Genomic DNA, 15,413 nt, shown 5'->3' with positions numbered 1-15,413 from the left:
ATAAAACCTATTATTTTTCCTGTGACCCAGCAAAACTAGGGGGGTCTGGGGGCATGCTCCCCCATAAGACAGTTTGGAAAATATCCTTTTAAATAGTGTCCTCTAGTGGGTTTTAGGAAGATAAATTAACAAATTTAGATTTAAAATATGGCACAACAACAAACATATTGTAGACATCTGCTGAGATAGGTGCTAATTATACTGTAGCATGGTAGGGATTTGCAGCGCAAGTGAGTAGGTTAACTTTGTAGGCTAGAGTTCACTAGCTAGTTATATCTGGCGGAGCTACTGAGTAGGGTAGCATACCCACAGGATCATTGAACTGGCATGATAAAAGAGAGCCACGACATATGTAATTAACTCGTGGTGATTGAACCATTTCGTTTCTTTTACTATTTTAAACTTCATGTGCTATACCTTTATATCCAGCAGCTGATTATGGCAGCTTTCACCAGCTTGGGTCGGACAGTCGCTCCGAGTTTGTTTACTAGACGTTATCACCGTCTGTCTGCACGCTCGCGAGGCTCACTCACGACCAAACACAGCCGTGCGCTTGCCACCACAGTCTCAAACAGGCGAAATTCCTGTGCTACTCGAGACTATTTTATTTCTAACTCTAAAAATTCAATAAAATAAGTTCACTAAATTGGTTGTTAGGTGTGAATTTGACGATCTCAAAATAAAAACATATATATATTTTTGGGGGGGCTAAGGAAACTTTTGGGGGGGCTCCAGCTATAGATTGGTTTTGCTCCTGTTACAACTCCACTGCTATAGATGGCAAGCGTGAGCTTATTCCTTTGAAGAAATTGCTTGAGAACCATTGAGTTCCGTAGAGCTACCGATAGTTAGCGACAATATGCGACAAAACCCGGCAATATAAAAGTCCACTTCTAAATGCTGTTTGACGAATGTTTCAACGTTTTACGCGGCATTTGCGTGGTGTGCCGCGAACTAGTTTAGATAAATACACAAACGAACAAAGGAAAAAAAAAAAAATCGGGATACAGTTCCGCAAGTGGTACTAAAGAGAAGCAAACACTTTTTGACTTTGCAACCTTCGATTCCATATCAGTTAGGAAGACAGAGGAGGGACATCTGTAGGCCTGTAAGCCTCCTGTGTGTGACACAGCAAAAGTGATTCAGAATCATAAATAGGATTATTACCAAGTAGGTTTCCACATACAAGGAATTTGTCTTGGTTATGTGGCACAAATAGGTTAAATGTACAAAGGGGACATGACGGGGGAAAAATTCCACAAAAGAAACATAAATATAGACAAATACAAACTAACAATCTGAATACAAATTTTCATTGACAAAGCTAAATATGTCTATAAATATGAACTTAGAAGGAGAATCTTGGAAATGTGCAACAGTGCAAGGTTGCGACAATATGACTGTATTTTTTATTAGCTATCCGTGGGATGAAACAGGAGGTTGTGGGCATTGTTGATCAGACTGACTGCTGTTGGAAAGAGACTACTCTTATGGTGTGAGGTTTTGGTCCTGATTTCATTTCACCCCCATATCAAGGATGCACAATTTGTTGTTTTCTCAGCCACACAATTTGAAGTTCAGTGGAGGCCAATTCTATGCATTGTATTGCCTACCTTTCAACTCTCAGTTTCAGGCAAGTGGAATGAGTCATGTAGATGCCACCTTTTCTCTTTTAGATACATTTTTGGATTTGTCATATCCCATAATTTCTTTGGAAAAACAAATTACTTTTTTTCAGCTGAACAACACTAGGCTCTTTGTATTTAAAAGAGGCCTTTCAAGTTTTTTTCCGTTTCGGCTTGTATTTTCCTACGTTTATCTTGCATTTGATAGCACATACAGTTTGTTAAATGAGCATTTTTCTTCAGTTTTCGTCTTTGTATAATTTAAAACTAATACATAATTTTCGACTTTTATTTAGAAAAAAACACCGAATGGCGGCCATATTTAAATTTACGTCATTGTCGCTGGCTACACGCCGCTGTGGGTAGTAACGTGACTCTCCTAAACTTAGCAATGTTTTGGGATGCTGACCGCAAGTACGTGTCTTTTTTCCTAAGTAAAGCTGTATTTTGTTTTGTTGTTTAATCATCGACTGCTTCTGAAAAGAAACCATCTGGTTTTGAATTAATATAGGTACACGGATACTGTGGGATCACAATGATCACAATATGTCCCAGCCAGCTAACATTAAACAAACTAACGTTACTGGACTAGGTTCTATGGATACGCTAGCTTTTTTACTTTTGTTAGACTTTTTTTTTACCACATGAGATATGTAATGTTAAACTAATGCTGCCTAGAATAAGAGTCCGTGTGTTTGATGAAGTCAAACTTCATTAGACTACACAGTTCAATGTGATAGAATCTTTGAGCTGCAAATAGGAAATGTTTTGATAGAGCGGCAACTTTGAGTAGCTTGACCGTGTGCCTCGAACTGTTGTAACTTATAAAACTGACTACCTCGCAAACATTAGCCTAATGTCTAAGAGGAGAGCACACATTTATTTTCTTCGAGCTGAGCCTTGGGTGCTAGCTCTGGCCTCTATGCTCTGAGGTTCTTTTCCAGCATGGGAGTCAAAGTAACACTGCAACAATTTGACACTTTTTGAGGTATCGTTTTATGGGCAACTAGTTTTGGTACCATCCTCAAATTCATTTTGATAGCATATGGTCATGTGAAGGACAGATAAACACCTGTGTCTTTCCCACTAGCCATCCAGGATATGCCCTATGTAGTTTTGTGTACCGGGCTGGAATACCCTGCAAAAATGGAAGAAAAGCTTTCACAGCATGACATTACCAGCTATACTGCCAAAAGACACCAGTGTGCTGGCAAGGTTGTATCAGTGTCAGCTGGGCTGTTGGTGGTGTTTGCATACCTTTTAGGTAGTTAGCTTGCTAGTTTTGGAACAGAACTCCGTATTGCTGCTTTAATAGAATAACGTTACTTTCTTCCGACAGGCTTCATAACTTATGTGACTTTTAACTGATTTGGTTTATGTATTTTTTTTTTACTCGTTTATTAGCAACTATATATTAGACTATTAGGGCCCTATGAAATCCGTTTTAATTTTTGCCAGATTCCGTGCTTTCTGTGTTATTTTTCTATTTATCTATTTGAATATCCTCAAATCAAATGTACAATCAAAAAATGTACTCAGGACATAAGCTACTGTGCTTTTTACTCATATGCTCGGTCTGCCTAGGTGATGGATCTTTGTTGCAATGCGGTAAGGGAATGTAGGGCACCAATGCTGGTATAGCCCAGAAGACTTCAAATACATCCTTTAATATCATTTTCAATTTAATTTCATAGACTGAAAAAAAAAGATCTGTTTCCGGGTACAATACTTTTACTGGGATAGTAAGCTACTTGTGTTATGATAGTGGTAGGAATAATGGCTCTATGAAGGAAACAGGATCTATTGTTTCTGTTCCTTGTTTGACCACCCCTGCTCTCTCTTGCTTGTTAAGCCAAGGAGGAGGGCCAACTTTGAATACGTTTTGAATTCAGCATTTAACTATGATTTTTTTCAATGCTGGTTATTTTTCTGAATTCTGCAATTCTTTCTGCGTTTTTCTGTATTGCTGAAATCAACGGGCCCGGTATTGTCCAACTAGTTGAGCAATATTTGGTAAATACAGGACATTTGTCAATACTATGTTTTTTTTTTTACCATTTAGGCACTTTTGAGGAGACAAACCAAGAAGGATGGCTGTAGACCAACTGAGTGACATTGTTCAAAGATGTGTAAGGCCCAGTTGTACACAAGGGGAGCGGGTCAAAGCAGTATGGCTCATTGGCTGGAATATTAAATGCCATTTCTGTCTCTTCAGCAAACAATCCAAGACGATTTGTACACCCCAGAAGATTATGATCTTTTCCAGTGTGCTGCACGGAAGTGCATAGAAGAAGGGGATAGCGTGCACGTTCTAAGCATTATAGTAGACGAGAAAAACAAGGTACACTGATAATCGCCGCAATTTAAATTGTAACCATTTCACACTTTTGGCTGTTTTGATTTTAGTCAGCTTGCTTTTTTTTAAAATGTATTTATTCTCTGTCTTTACAGCACATAGTAAGATGCATGGGCTGGAATCTCGTGGGCCCGCTTGTGCTGGTTTTGCTGAAGAATGAAGAAAATAGTGTATCTCCCAGTCGTGCTATCTTCAGTCATCTGCTGGAGGTTTGTATAACTTTGAGACATTGTGAGACGTAACAAATAGTATACTTTGAGGACACCTAAGCGTGTGAGGTCATACGTTTTGTACTATACCTGTGTCTTAAACATCCTCCCCATGGGGATGCAGCTATGCTGAATGAGTGTCGCTTGAAAGAGGATTAGACCTCTAAAATGATAGAAATCTGCGATCTGTTCTTTCCAGTGAGTTTAGAGACTGTAGACCCATTGAAAAACCTCTCTGAGCTATGGTTATGCATTGGCAGGTTTGACCATTAACAAACCATGATTCATTTTATTTGTTGATTCAGATTTGCAGTCCCAAAGAGCTTCTGGTTAGTTTGCTGGAGCAGGTGGAGGCCGCTGAGCCAGATGTCATCAGAGACACTGTGATGTTTTTGCTACAGCCCTTACAGAAAGGTGACTAAACCCAATCCTCATTCACCTGAACCCAATCCTCATTCACCTGAACCCAATCCTCATTCACCTGAACACAATCCTCATTCACCTGAACCCAATCCTCATTCACCTAAACACTTTGGAGACAAAGACAAAAGCAGCACATATGGCCCTTTGTGCCTTACGTGATATTTTGGTTGCCGTGTATATCTGAGCCATCTAATAGCTATGGATGCACACATTGGCATGTCCAAATGAATCGTTTTGATGGCTCTTTACTCCTCGTGGATCTGATGAATCTTCATACAGTTGTAGTGACAGAACATTGGTGTCTGGTTTTACTGTGTGGTCATCTTGTGGCGATGTGACACGGAACACAGAACAGGGCTCAGACATGTACAGGACAGTCTCATCTTATCCAACAACAGTCTGAAATAGTAATCTTCTGGCGAGTTCATACTGTATTTTCCCGACTATTAACCACACCGTATCTAAACTACATAACTTCATAGTGAAGTAGAACAGGGCTGACAGGTTGAGCCAAAGGAATTGCATTTTTATGGAAAAATGGCTTTAGTGACATGTCATGGAAGGGTTACAGCAACTGCTGACTGGCTACCCAGCATTACCAAATGAATACTACGCAGGTGATTCGACATAGCACAACTTGGTAAGATATTGCCATTAGGATATATTTATGTGGAAGAACATTATTTATAAATAGGCCATGGAACGATCACAATGCAAAATGCAACAACACATCATCAGTAGGGTAAAACTAACCTGTCTCACGACGGTCTGAAATAAGAAGTTAAGTATAGTTGTTAAGCTACCTCGCTAACAACTAGCCATCACGATTGATTATTCTTTTAACTTTCCCCTCAGATATGAGCAAACAGTGTATTCAAGCTCAGTCCAATCTAAGCTGATCCAAACTGCCATGCTGCCATACCTGATATTCATACTGTTCATACTTCATACTTTTCTCAAAGAGAAAGCCAAGAATCGAACAAAGTAAACTGTAATTTGAAGTTTGTCATTTTAGCTCAGGATAAGAAGGCTTGTAACAGTTTTAATGAATTTGGAAGCAATGTCAGAAACAACAATGGCAATTTTAAAACTGAAATGGTAAACAGTCTAGAAGTTTAGAAAATTACCAATTTTCAGAAGTGTCATAAATGTATAGATAACTGGGGAATATTTTAGGACCTTGGGAATTTGGGACAGTTCTTATGGAATTGGAAAATGTTCCATCATTGTCTAAATATTCTATAGCCTTACTAACCTTACATGCCTCTACTTGCAGTGCTGTTGAATTTTGGCAGGAAGAAGGCCACCTTCCTAGGCATGACACTTTCCACATTGTTGAATCAGATAGCTCGGCTCCCGCAGGAGGACACGGCGGGCCTGGGCCAATGCTGCTCTGGGCTCCTGTGCTTTGTTAAACCCTTTGTAGAGGAAGCCAAAGACACACGCAACAGTGGAGTGGCCCATGATGAGGAGCTTAGAACAGAAATGCTGAAGTTGTGAGTGAATATCACTGTTATAAAAGTGAATGTGTCTCCTATGGCTGATGTCCGTTGTTTTATACTGTCGCCTTTACTAGTTACTGGTTACCTTTTGTCCCAGCTTTTAGGTGGGAATTGTAGATTTTCCGGTTTAACTGTAAAAAATAATATTGTAAGTTCGATCAGCTAAATTCACTTCTCTGCTTTAACACCCATTTACCTCCGTCTTGGTGATAAGCCTGTGATGTAATCTGAGTGTAGAGCAGCATTGACAGTACAAGCCCAAGACTGCAAATCCAGTCATTTACGATCAGTTTCAGTTGGTTTGGATAGAACCAAGACTCTTGTTTTGATACATGTCTGTCATATGGTTATTATTCTAAGATTACTCAGATGCTCCCACTATGGCCTGGTTTAGTCTTCTGTGTTATAACAAGTTACTGGATTCCCCTTTTTCTGTTCCCAAATCATGGGCTATCAATGCAAACTTGAGTGACATGGATTCATTTTTTTTTCATTGGGAGATAGAATGATGAAATAAAACTACCGAAAGTGTGCGTAGTTGAAATGACTTAGTGTACTGTTTCATCTGTAGCTGCATGATGAGTTTGAGAGACCCTCTTCTGGGGCTGCAGTTCACTGATCCTGACCAACAGGACAAATCTTTCCTGTGTGAGTTTGCTACAGAGATCTTGGTAAGTAAGAGTCATAGAAAGCTGTGACTGGACATACTTTGAACTTTGATTATATAATTACTGCATATAGGAGGGGTAGCTTTATTTCACTAATCTGGTTTGTTTGTTATGTGTGATCTTGTTTTGGACTTCAGGCCATTCTTTCTGGGATTGGGGAATCTCTTCCAGAACTGTTGTGCCATGAACTGCTTAAGAAGCACGAGGTCCCTGGCTTCCTTGAAGAAGAGGTCAGATACCCTAAGGAGTCATTGGCCAACCTTGCATACCTACTCTTTGTGCACCACATTGCCATGGAGACGTTCCCAGTTGTTCTAAGGTAAGCCAGTTAGTCTTTTATGTAGATATGAGGGTAATCTTTTGTGTATTTTTGTATATTCTTGTGAAGTATGTTTTTGTATGCATGTGACCTGTGACTAGATACAAAATGTAGGCACCATGACAGGGAAACAAACAAGGCTGACTGCTGTCAGTTTTTTATTGCACAAACGACTCACTGCAACACACAGTGTGCCAATTGAACATATGAGCTAAGTAACATGAACAGTGTTAAAAATTCAAAACTGTTTTGTGCTTAAACCAGCCTGCCTTTGTAATTCTGGTGTTTCTGTTAGTATTACACAATTAGACTACAATAAACTACATTTCAGTTAACCATATTCTTTTTTTTTACGATTAGCAGCAGTTGAGAGTTTGTGTTAGAGCCCAACCGATACATTGGTGTGCCGATGTTATCAGCTCATATAAGCTAATTGCAGATATATCAGTATCTGCGTTTTATAATGGCCGAAAATGTAAAATAATGGGGAAAAAAAGGTATAGCCAAAGATTGATCCTTCAACTAAATGACCAGTGTTGTCATTGTGTTGCTGGTCCAACCAAGAGCACACTGCAACTTTGGCAACACACTTGTTTCCCAGGCTACAAACGACCACTGCACAGTACAACAGAATCTGATTTGTGTCTCCATGGTAGGGGGATCATTTTCAGGTGAAATGCAGAACTTAAATTATAATAAATATCTCCCATCATTTCTCCTTTAAGCCTAAATAACCTGAGAAAGTTTTTGTCAGCCATGCCTGGTTTTACTGCAGTAACAGAGCTCGTGCCATCAGTCACCATAGCTTACATTCAACAGCAAAATAACGTTAGCATTAGTTAAATGATGGAGGCTAACTTGATTGCTGGTTTATTTGTTAAACACTAAGGCAGTTGTATTTAGTAACTGACCAACAGCACTATCATTTTCTCATCATCAATATTCTAATTAATTGTTGTCTGTTATTTCTGTCCTAAGACAATGTCTTTTCTATGGTTCAATAGTATTTCATCATTCCCTCCCCATTTCACACAAAACATGGAGGAGAAGGGCTTGAATTGATGGATTTGAACCCTGAATGTTTTGGGCTGTATTAGTTGTTGGATGTTAGGTTTACAGCCTAATCCTGGAACGATTTGTATACGCCACGTCATGTCACGTCCCCCTCTGTGAGGTTGACCCCAGATAGTGATGGTGATTTTTTCTTTACACCGGCAGATGAAATGTTCATGCCATCGGTCTAACACACCTCAAGTAGAGCCACAATGCTTATTAAAAGCATATTCAATTTGTCAGTACACATATTTAACAGTGCACAGTTTCTGCAGATGGATGTTTGAAATGTTTCTTGCAGTTACTGGTGAGGTTCACTAGCAAGGTTACAACATGGTGTGCATTTTCCTATATCTGTTAACATTTATTCTATTAATTTATTGACCATTCAAATACAGCATTCATTTGTTCTAACCTTTTTAAAATCAGAGTATTTATGCAAGTTGTTATGAATTGACTAGCACCAGTGCACCAGATAGGACACAAATAGTGAGAGATTAGCCCCTACGGCCCTGTTCTTGCCTGCCATAGTGGTTCCAGTGTGACGTGTGAATGAACGTGAGCCTGGTCCTGCCATAGTGGTTCCAGTGTGACGGTGTGAATGAACGTGAGCCTGGTCCTGCCATAGTGGTTCCAGTGTGACGGTGTGAATGAACGTGAGCCTGGTCCTGCCATAGTGGTTCCAGTGTGACGGTGTGAATGAACGTGAGCCTGGTCCTGGTTAAGTTGTTGTTTACAGCATCACATCCTAATACATTTTTGTTTGTTGAAAAAAGTCCTCCTGCAAATGTTGCAGCATTGTTATGTAAGTTACTAATGGGATGTGTTAAGGAACTCTCTGGGCACAGTGTATTTGACCAACACTCAGTTATCAGTCCCATTCAATGTGTGGAGTTTAAGTGGGTATTCAACAGACAGTTATCAGTCCCATTCAATGTGTGGAGTTTAAGTGGGTAATCAACAGGCAGTTATCAGTCCCATTCAATGTGTGGAGTTTAAGTGGGTAATCATTAATCAGTTATCAGTCCCATTCAATGTGTGGAGTTTAAGTGGGTAATCATTAATCAGTTATCAGTCCCATTCAATGTGTGGAGTTTAAGTGGGTAATCATTAATCAGTTATCAGTCCCATTCAATGTGTGGAGTTTAAGTGGGTAATCATTAATCAGTTATCAGTCCCATTCAATGTGTGGAGTTTAAGTGGGTATTCAACAGTCAGTTATCAGTCCCATTCAATGTGTGGAGTTTAAGTGGGTAATCAACAGGCACTCAGTTATCAGTCCCATTCAATGTGTGGAGTTTAAGTGGGTAATCAACAGGCACTCAGTTATCAGTCCCATTCAATGTGTGGAGTTTAAGTGGGTATTCAACAGGCAGTTATCAGTCCCATTCAATGTGTGGAGTTTAAGTGGGTAATCGGACTGAATTCAGTCGGACTGAGTCCCATCATTCATGAACACAGCTGGAATACAGAATGTTCTCTCTTTTTGGTTTTTAGCCCAGTCTTCATTCTGCAGTGCAACATGGAACACATTGAGCTACTGCTTAGTAGGTATGTCTTACATATTTCATTTTGTTTTTTCATCTCTTGGTCTTTTGACCTTTTGCAGTTAGAAAGGGGGACCATCTTCATCCACTCCACACATAGGCACAGTATGGCCGTGTATCCAAGAATAGCAGACTTCCTTGTGCCCCTGCAGCTGAACTTATAGAGCAAGGAGCACTCTCAGCGTGTAATAGGTCGTCTGTAAATCTAAATTAAGTTATAGGAGCACTCTCAGTGTGTAATAGGTCTTCTGTAAATATAAATGAACTTATAGGAGCACTCTCAGTGTGTAACAGATCATCTGTTAATTTAAATGATTGTGATGAATATTTAGCTGATTTTGTGTGCCAGTATCATTGCTAATGTAAAATGTGTCTGCATGATGATAACTTATAACAGAACAGAGGAATCTCATCTTCAGAGGGGGCTGGTAAGCTTACTCTCTTCCTCTCTGCATTCAAGATGCCAGATAAACATAAACAGCATTTGGTCTCTGAAAATCATACCACAGTTAGCAGATGAATAGATTATGTACATCTCCTGCTGTGTTACTGTAGGGTTTATTAAAACAAATTAAATCAATTATACAATCTGTAACTTCTGACATTTTTTTCCCTTCAGGACTTGTATGAAAAAAGTCTGGTCAGAGTAGAGGACAATAGTCTGTCAGTGGAGCTCCTGGAAATAAAAACCTTTATCAGTGTTCCACAGGTAAAAAAAACTCAATTTAAACTTGAACTTTACAATGCTGTATCTTCAGTTGTCTTTTTAGTGCTATGGTGTCTTACATTTAATTTGGTGCTTTCTTTAAGAATTTGGTGAAAGTTATGACTCTGTGTCCTGTCCACCGTTTGGTAAGTAAGATGTGTGGCCTTTCTGTCCTTATGGGTTATGAAAATAACAATTGTATGTGAAAGTCCGATTTTACAGTATGGATTATTAGTTATTTTCGTCTGATATTGAGATTCTCACGTGTTTATGTCACAGAGAAGTAAAGGACTGGCTGTGTTCCAGTTGAGCATCAACAAGTTTAACACTGAGGGCAAATACAAGTTCCTAAGGTAAGAGCACTACATCTCAACACAAAGCACTGTTTCACCAGTATCAAAATCAATGACATGTCCACAAGGCATGATGCCAACCTTGTTCATCCTATTGATTGGCTAACTGGCTAACTGGCATGCCCAGGGCCTTTTCAGTCCGCATAAAGCAAATTCACGATTGAGCGTTGTTATTACAGTGTTATTTATATTCAGAAATCTAGCTAACAATGCTTATCATGTAGAACAAGTTTAGGCTGTGTACAATTAGCATTTCAACAGTTTTTGTTATCGTACAGTGCAGTCTTCAGTTTTTACAGACATACATTCCTTCAACCAACCAAGAAACCCATGAAATGTCCAGAATTACTACTACTTGTCCACTTCTCTCTCACTGAATCAATTTGGCAAAATATGTCACCTCACTATTTTTCAAGTTAGTCTTATTGCTACAAAATAAGAGTCCCTTCCCTGTTTTTAAATATTATATTTATATTGACTCAACATGTATATGTTGCAGATATAAAAAAAAATACCTAGGGTTAAGGTTTGCGAATATTCTGTATTTAGAGCCCGGATTCTCCCCTTTGAGCTGTGTAATGCATTATATGCTGTATTCCTGCTTCTCTTCATACGGGCTCGCTGTGTTTGCTGTGAAATGCATTATATGCTGTATTCCTGCTTCTCTTCATGCTGGCTCGCTGTGTTTGCAGGTGCATGTTGAAGACAAGCCACCACTCCGGAGTAGAGGGTGTAATCATCAAGAACATAAAGAATCAGGTGGACCTTTCCTTGAGGGTAGGACCTTAACACTAGGAGAAACATTTCAAGGATTTCAAAATGCCTTCAAATCCATTTAACACTAAAACCACTTAAACACTTAAACATCCTTGGGTGTGTTGTAAGTGGCCCTCGTGACACCTGCACTTGACTCCTTTTGTTTCTCCTGGATCGTTTTGGTATGGTAGCTAGACCCTTAATTACACATGAATATGTGTTCAAATCTACTTGATATTCTCTTCCAAATTCTCTTCCAAATGAAGGGTTTTGGTTTCACGATGCTAGAGCATAATGACCTTTGGTTTGTAACACTTGGCAGTTGTACAACTTGCTAAATACACCCGGTTGAGGTCATATAATTAAAGGAACTTCTTTATTTCCAGCCAGGAAACAAGAATGTCTGGTTCCAAGGAATCCATTTTCTGCCTTTACTGCGTCTGGTTCTGAGCCTTCCACAGGGTCCTGAAACCGATCTATTGCAAAACCTGGATAGGTGAGATGACATTGCAGGACACACATGCCATAAATAAATAAACATGTTGGGTCTGTCCTTTATGCTTTTAGGTTAATGCACTGACAATACTATTAATTCAATGCATATCATTCAAAAGGATCATGGAATCCCTTAACCTTCTGCGATATCTGCTAATAAGAGATAAAGAGAGTGACAATGAGGTAAGCACAGTAGATATAATGGAATAAAAGCTATGGATTGTTGATTCTATGGTGTGGTGATCAGCTCCTCAATATTGAACTTCAATATTGATTGTCTCAAGACAGGGGTGTGGTTAGAACTGCAAGCCTTCAATGACAGCTTCATGACGCCATTACGCCTGGATCTGAATATGTCTAAGGCTCATTATCAGGCAGAGCTCAGCAATGCTGGCGTGAAGAAGAAGAACGCAAACAGAGGTGAGACACTGCAAGACCATCAGCTTTCTTCATTCATTGAAAGTATTTTTCACATGACTGTATTTCAGTTCATTACCCGCAGCTGAGTATTTGTTAACCAATCTGCCTCTTAATCGCTCTTTGGTCAGGATGTGACTCAGAATCTGTCTGCACAGTAAGTGTGGGGAATGAGAATCTACCAAACCTTACACCAGAAGTACAGATTCAGGTGAGTGGTGGGAAATATGGATTCAAGCAATTGTTCATCAGGAATCAAATATTGAAGATATGCTTTTAACATTAACCTGATTTAAAGGGACATAGAATGTTGTAGCTGCAAGCAGCAATATTGGGCCAAGCACATCAGTAGGATGTCATGTACACTTTTTTTAGGCAGTTGAGGCGATTCACACCAAGTCAACTTTGAAAACATTCTGTGATGTTAACAGGCTGTGATGCTGCCTCACCTGCTGATCAAATAGAGTGCCAGGTCAAATGGCGATTCAGTCATACGGATTCTAAGGCCATGTTGCCAACAAGTTTTTGATATAGTTTAGCCACCTCTCTGTCAAACATGAAAAGATATTAGGGACCATAAAGACATGGGGCCTCATTCTCGAACACAGTTAAGAAGAATTTAAGAGGAATTTAGGAGGAATTGGATTTAGGACAACATTTGGCATTCATGAAAGTTTTCTCATCTGGGATTTGCTCTGAACTTCAGAAGACTTTCCGAACTCGAAATAGCAGTCGTAACTCGGCCAGAGTTTTCTCAAATGCGATTCCTTAAAAAAGGGGAAGGAATCGCATTTAAGAAAACTCTCCGTGTTAATGAATTTGTGAGAAATCGTTGGTGATTGCGTTCACATCAACTCTACAGATCCTCGGATTAAAGTATCATTAACAATTACGTTTCACATGTAGGCCTATAGTCATGATTCTACGAGGCACCGTGATGTCATAAAATAAATAAAAGGACTACACCGGAATGCTGCGCTCGTCTAGTGAGCGTCGCTTGGCACTGCCGTCTGTGCAAGTACGGCAATCCAGAATTTTCAAGTAGTTCCACGTTGGTGGAACGAACTGCCTAGCACTACCAGAGCAGGCGCGTCCCTCTCTACCTTTAAGAAGCTTTTGAAGACCCAACTCTTCAGAGAGCACCTCCCTTCCTAACTGGCACTTCGACTAGTGCTTAACTTGCACTTATAGCAGTTACATTCCTGCACTTCGTTTTTATTTCCTATTTCGTTTTTCTATTTCTTATGTAAAGTAGTATTTATTGTTACACTAGGTCTCTATTGCTCGTAGCTTGACTGTTCTATCCCTTGTACGTCGCTTTGGACAAAAGTGTCTGCTAAATGACTAAATGTAATGTACACGAACACTGCAAATGTAAGTGAATAAATAAATAAGCACTTAAGTCGATTCCGACTGCACACGTCACCACGGTTGCGTGCCCTTATAAGGAGCTGGCAGGGCGCGTATGTATGCAAATTCAGGAGCACGAGAACGCGCTTTCAATTTAAGAAAACTCTTCCGGGTGAACACAGCCCAGAAAACTTCTGCTGCGTAGGACCACATTTTCAAGCGTGCATGAATTTGGCGGATGTCTTTTGCTTACGTTGTTTTTCCGAAGCCCGTAAGAAACATTTCAGAAGAAACTTCAGAAAATGTTCGAGAATGAGGGCCATGGTCTTTAAGGTGCTATATGAAGGGCTGGCTAGCTGCCGGCTTTCATTTAATCATTTTATATTCTACACTCCAAACAAAGTATATCAGTATATCCCCAGGTTCATCCTTAACCAACCTTTTTACTCCATATAAACCTTTATACAACCTAGGTAAAAGAGATCATTTTAAGAGCCAGTGAATATATTGGCCTCTGGTTTTGTCCTGAACTGACCATTCCGAATGACATTTCTTGACCTGATTAGACAAATAAGGAGTAATGTATTTTTTGTTTAACTTTAAACAGTATTGCAAATTTTTAAATGCAAAGTAAAAAATAATCTTAAACCATTGCAAGCCGATAAGATGACATGCCAGAATATGTTAATAATTCATTACGTAACCATTGAAAAACATTAAAAAGCATAATTTATTATTTTATATTTTAAACAAACATCAGTGATGAATGGAGTTAGGCCTGCTTCATGTTCATATCTGTGGAGATGGCAGACGACACTGAATGAGGACATTTAGCACTAGACCTTTGCTAAAAACATCATCATATGCAGTCTAGTTCAATTTAACATGTTTGATACATTCAAGATTCTGGACGATTTCAGGGATCATTATACATTTAAGAAATGAGGAAAAATGATTTCCTTGTTTATGGGTCATTTCTCTTTACTCATTTCTAGCTGCCCAACCTACCAAGTTCAAACTTGGCATCCTTTTACTTGGTCACATTTGCTAGCCAAGGTTCCAATTCTCACACCTGTTGAATTCTTCTGAATTCTGCAGTTCATTGAGCATTGGACCTAAAAGCTTGCTCCTTGTAGCTATATGATTGGTAATGCAGTTACTCTTCTTTCAACGTCTTTTAGTGAAGTGCACAGCTAAATGAGAACAATGAGATGTTGCTCTGCCTGATATAATGATCTGTCCTTCTAGGCTCTCCACTCTGCCTTGTTCACATTTGAGTTGATCGAGAGTGTCCTGGTGAGGATTGAGGAGATTATAGAGGCCAAACCTTAAACTGTGGAAACATTCCACTGAAGCTCAAGAATGACGTCTGGAAGGGGATAGCAACATGGTCAAAAAATGTTGAAATTGTTAAAATGTTTTATTGTAGACTTTGTACCTGTCAAAGTATCACTTACATTTGAAAAGGTTTTCTATGCATCTTATTTCAGTGAAAGTTTAAATTCCAAATATTTACAAAGTTTGCCATGACAACCTCATTTTAAGTAATCATGTTAAAATATGAATAAAGTACCTGTGGTCAATTCCTTGTGAATTCATGTCAATAAATACTACACTGTTACCAAGACCAAAAA

The 15,413-nt window shown here is 39.2% G+C and overlaps 1 protein-coding gene across 1 annotated transcript; it reads left to right on the top strand.

Moving 5' to 3' along the window:
• Positions 1-1,809: 1,809 nt before the first annotated feature.
• Positions 1,810-15,413, top strand: glmna (glomulin, FKBP associated protein a). The gene is made up of 19 exons (XM_031559708.2): positions 1,810-2,039; positions 3,688-3,754; positions 3,841-3,966; positions 4,077-4,190; positions 4,496-4,604; positions 5,890-6,109; positions 6,687-6,786; positions 6,921-7,102; positions 9,653-9,706; positions 10,100-10,130; positions 10,322-10,411; positions 10,513-10,554; positions 10,688-10,761; positions 11,454-11,538; positions 11,904-12,013; positions 12,132-12,195; positions 12,297-12,432; positions 12,561-12,640; positions 15,028-15,413. Exons 2-19 carry the CDS (start codon positions 3,716-3,718, stop codon positions 15,109-15,111), a joined length of 1,740 nt encoding a protein of 579 aa, XP_031415568.1. The 5' UTR covers positions 1,810-2,039; positions 3,688-3,715; the 3' UTR covers positions 15,112-15,413.

This window comes from Clupea harengus, chromosome 22 (assembly GCF_900700415.2).
Source record: "Clupea harengus chromosome 22, Ch_v2.0.2, whole genome shotgun sequence".
Lineage (NCBI taxonomy): Eukaryota > Metazoa > Chordata > Actinopteri > Clupeiformes > Clupeidae > Clupea > Clupea harengus.
This window is presented reverse-complemented; position numbering and strand designations above follow the sequence as displayed.

Coding starts and splice junctions, on each gene's coding strand:
- glmna (XM_031559708.2), top strand. CDS start 3,716: ATGGCTGTAGACCAACTGAGTGACATTGTTCAAAGATGT. Junction 4,191..4,495: donor TCTTCAGTCATCTGCTGGAG/GTTTGTATAACT, acceptor TTGTTGATTCAG/ATTTGCAGTCCCAAAGAGCT. Junction 12,641..15,027: donor CACCAGAAGTACAGATTCAG/GTGAGTGGTGGG, acceptor CTGTCCTTCTAG/GCTCTCCACTCTGCCTTGTT.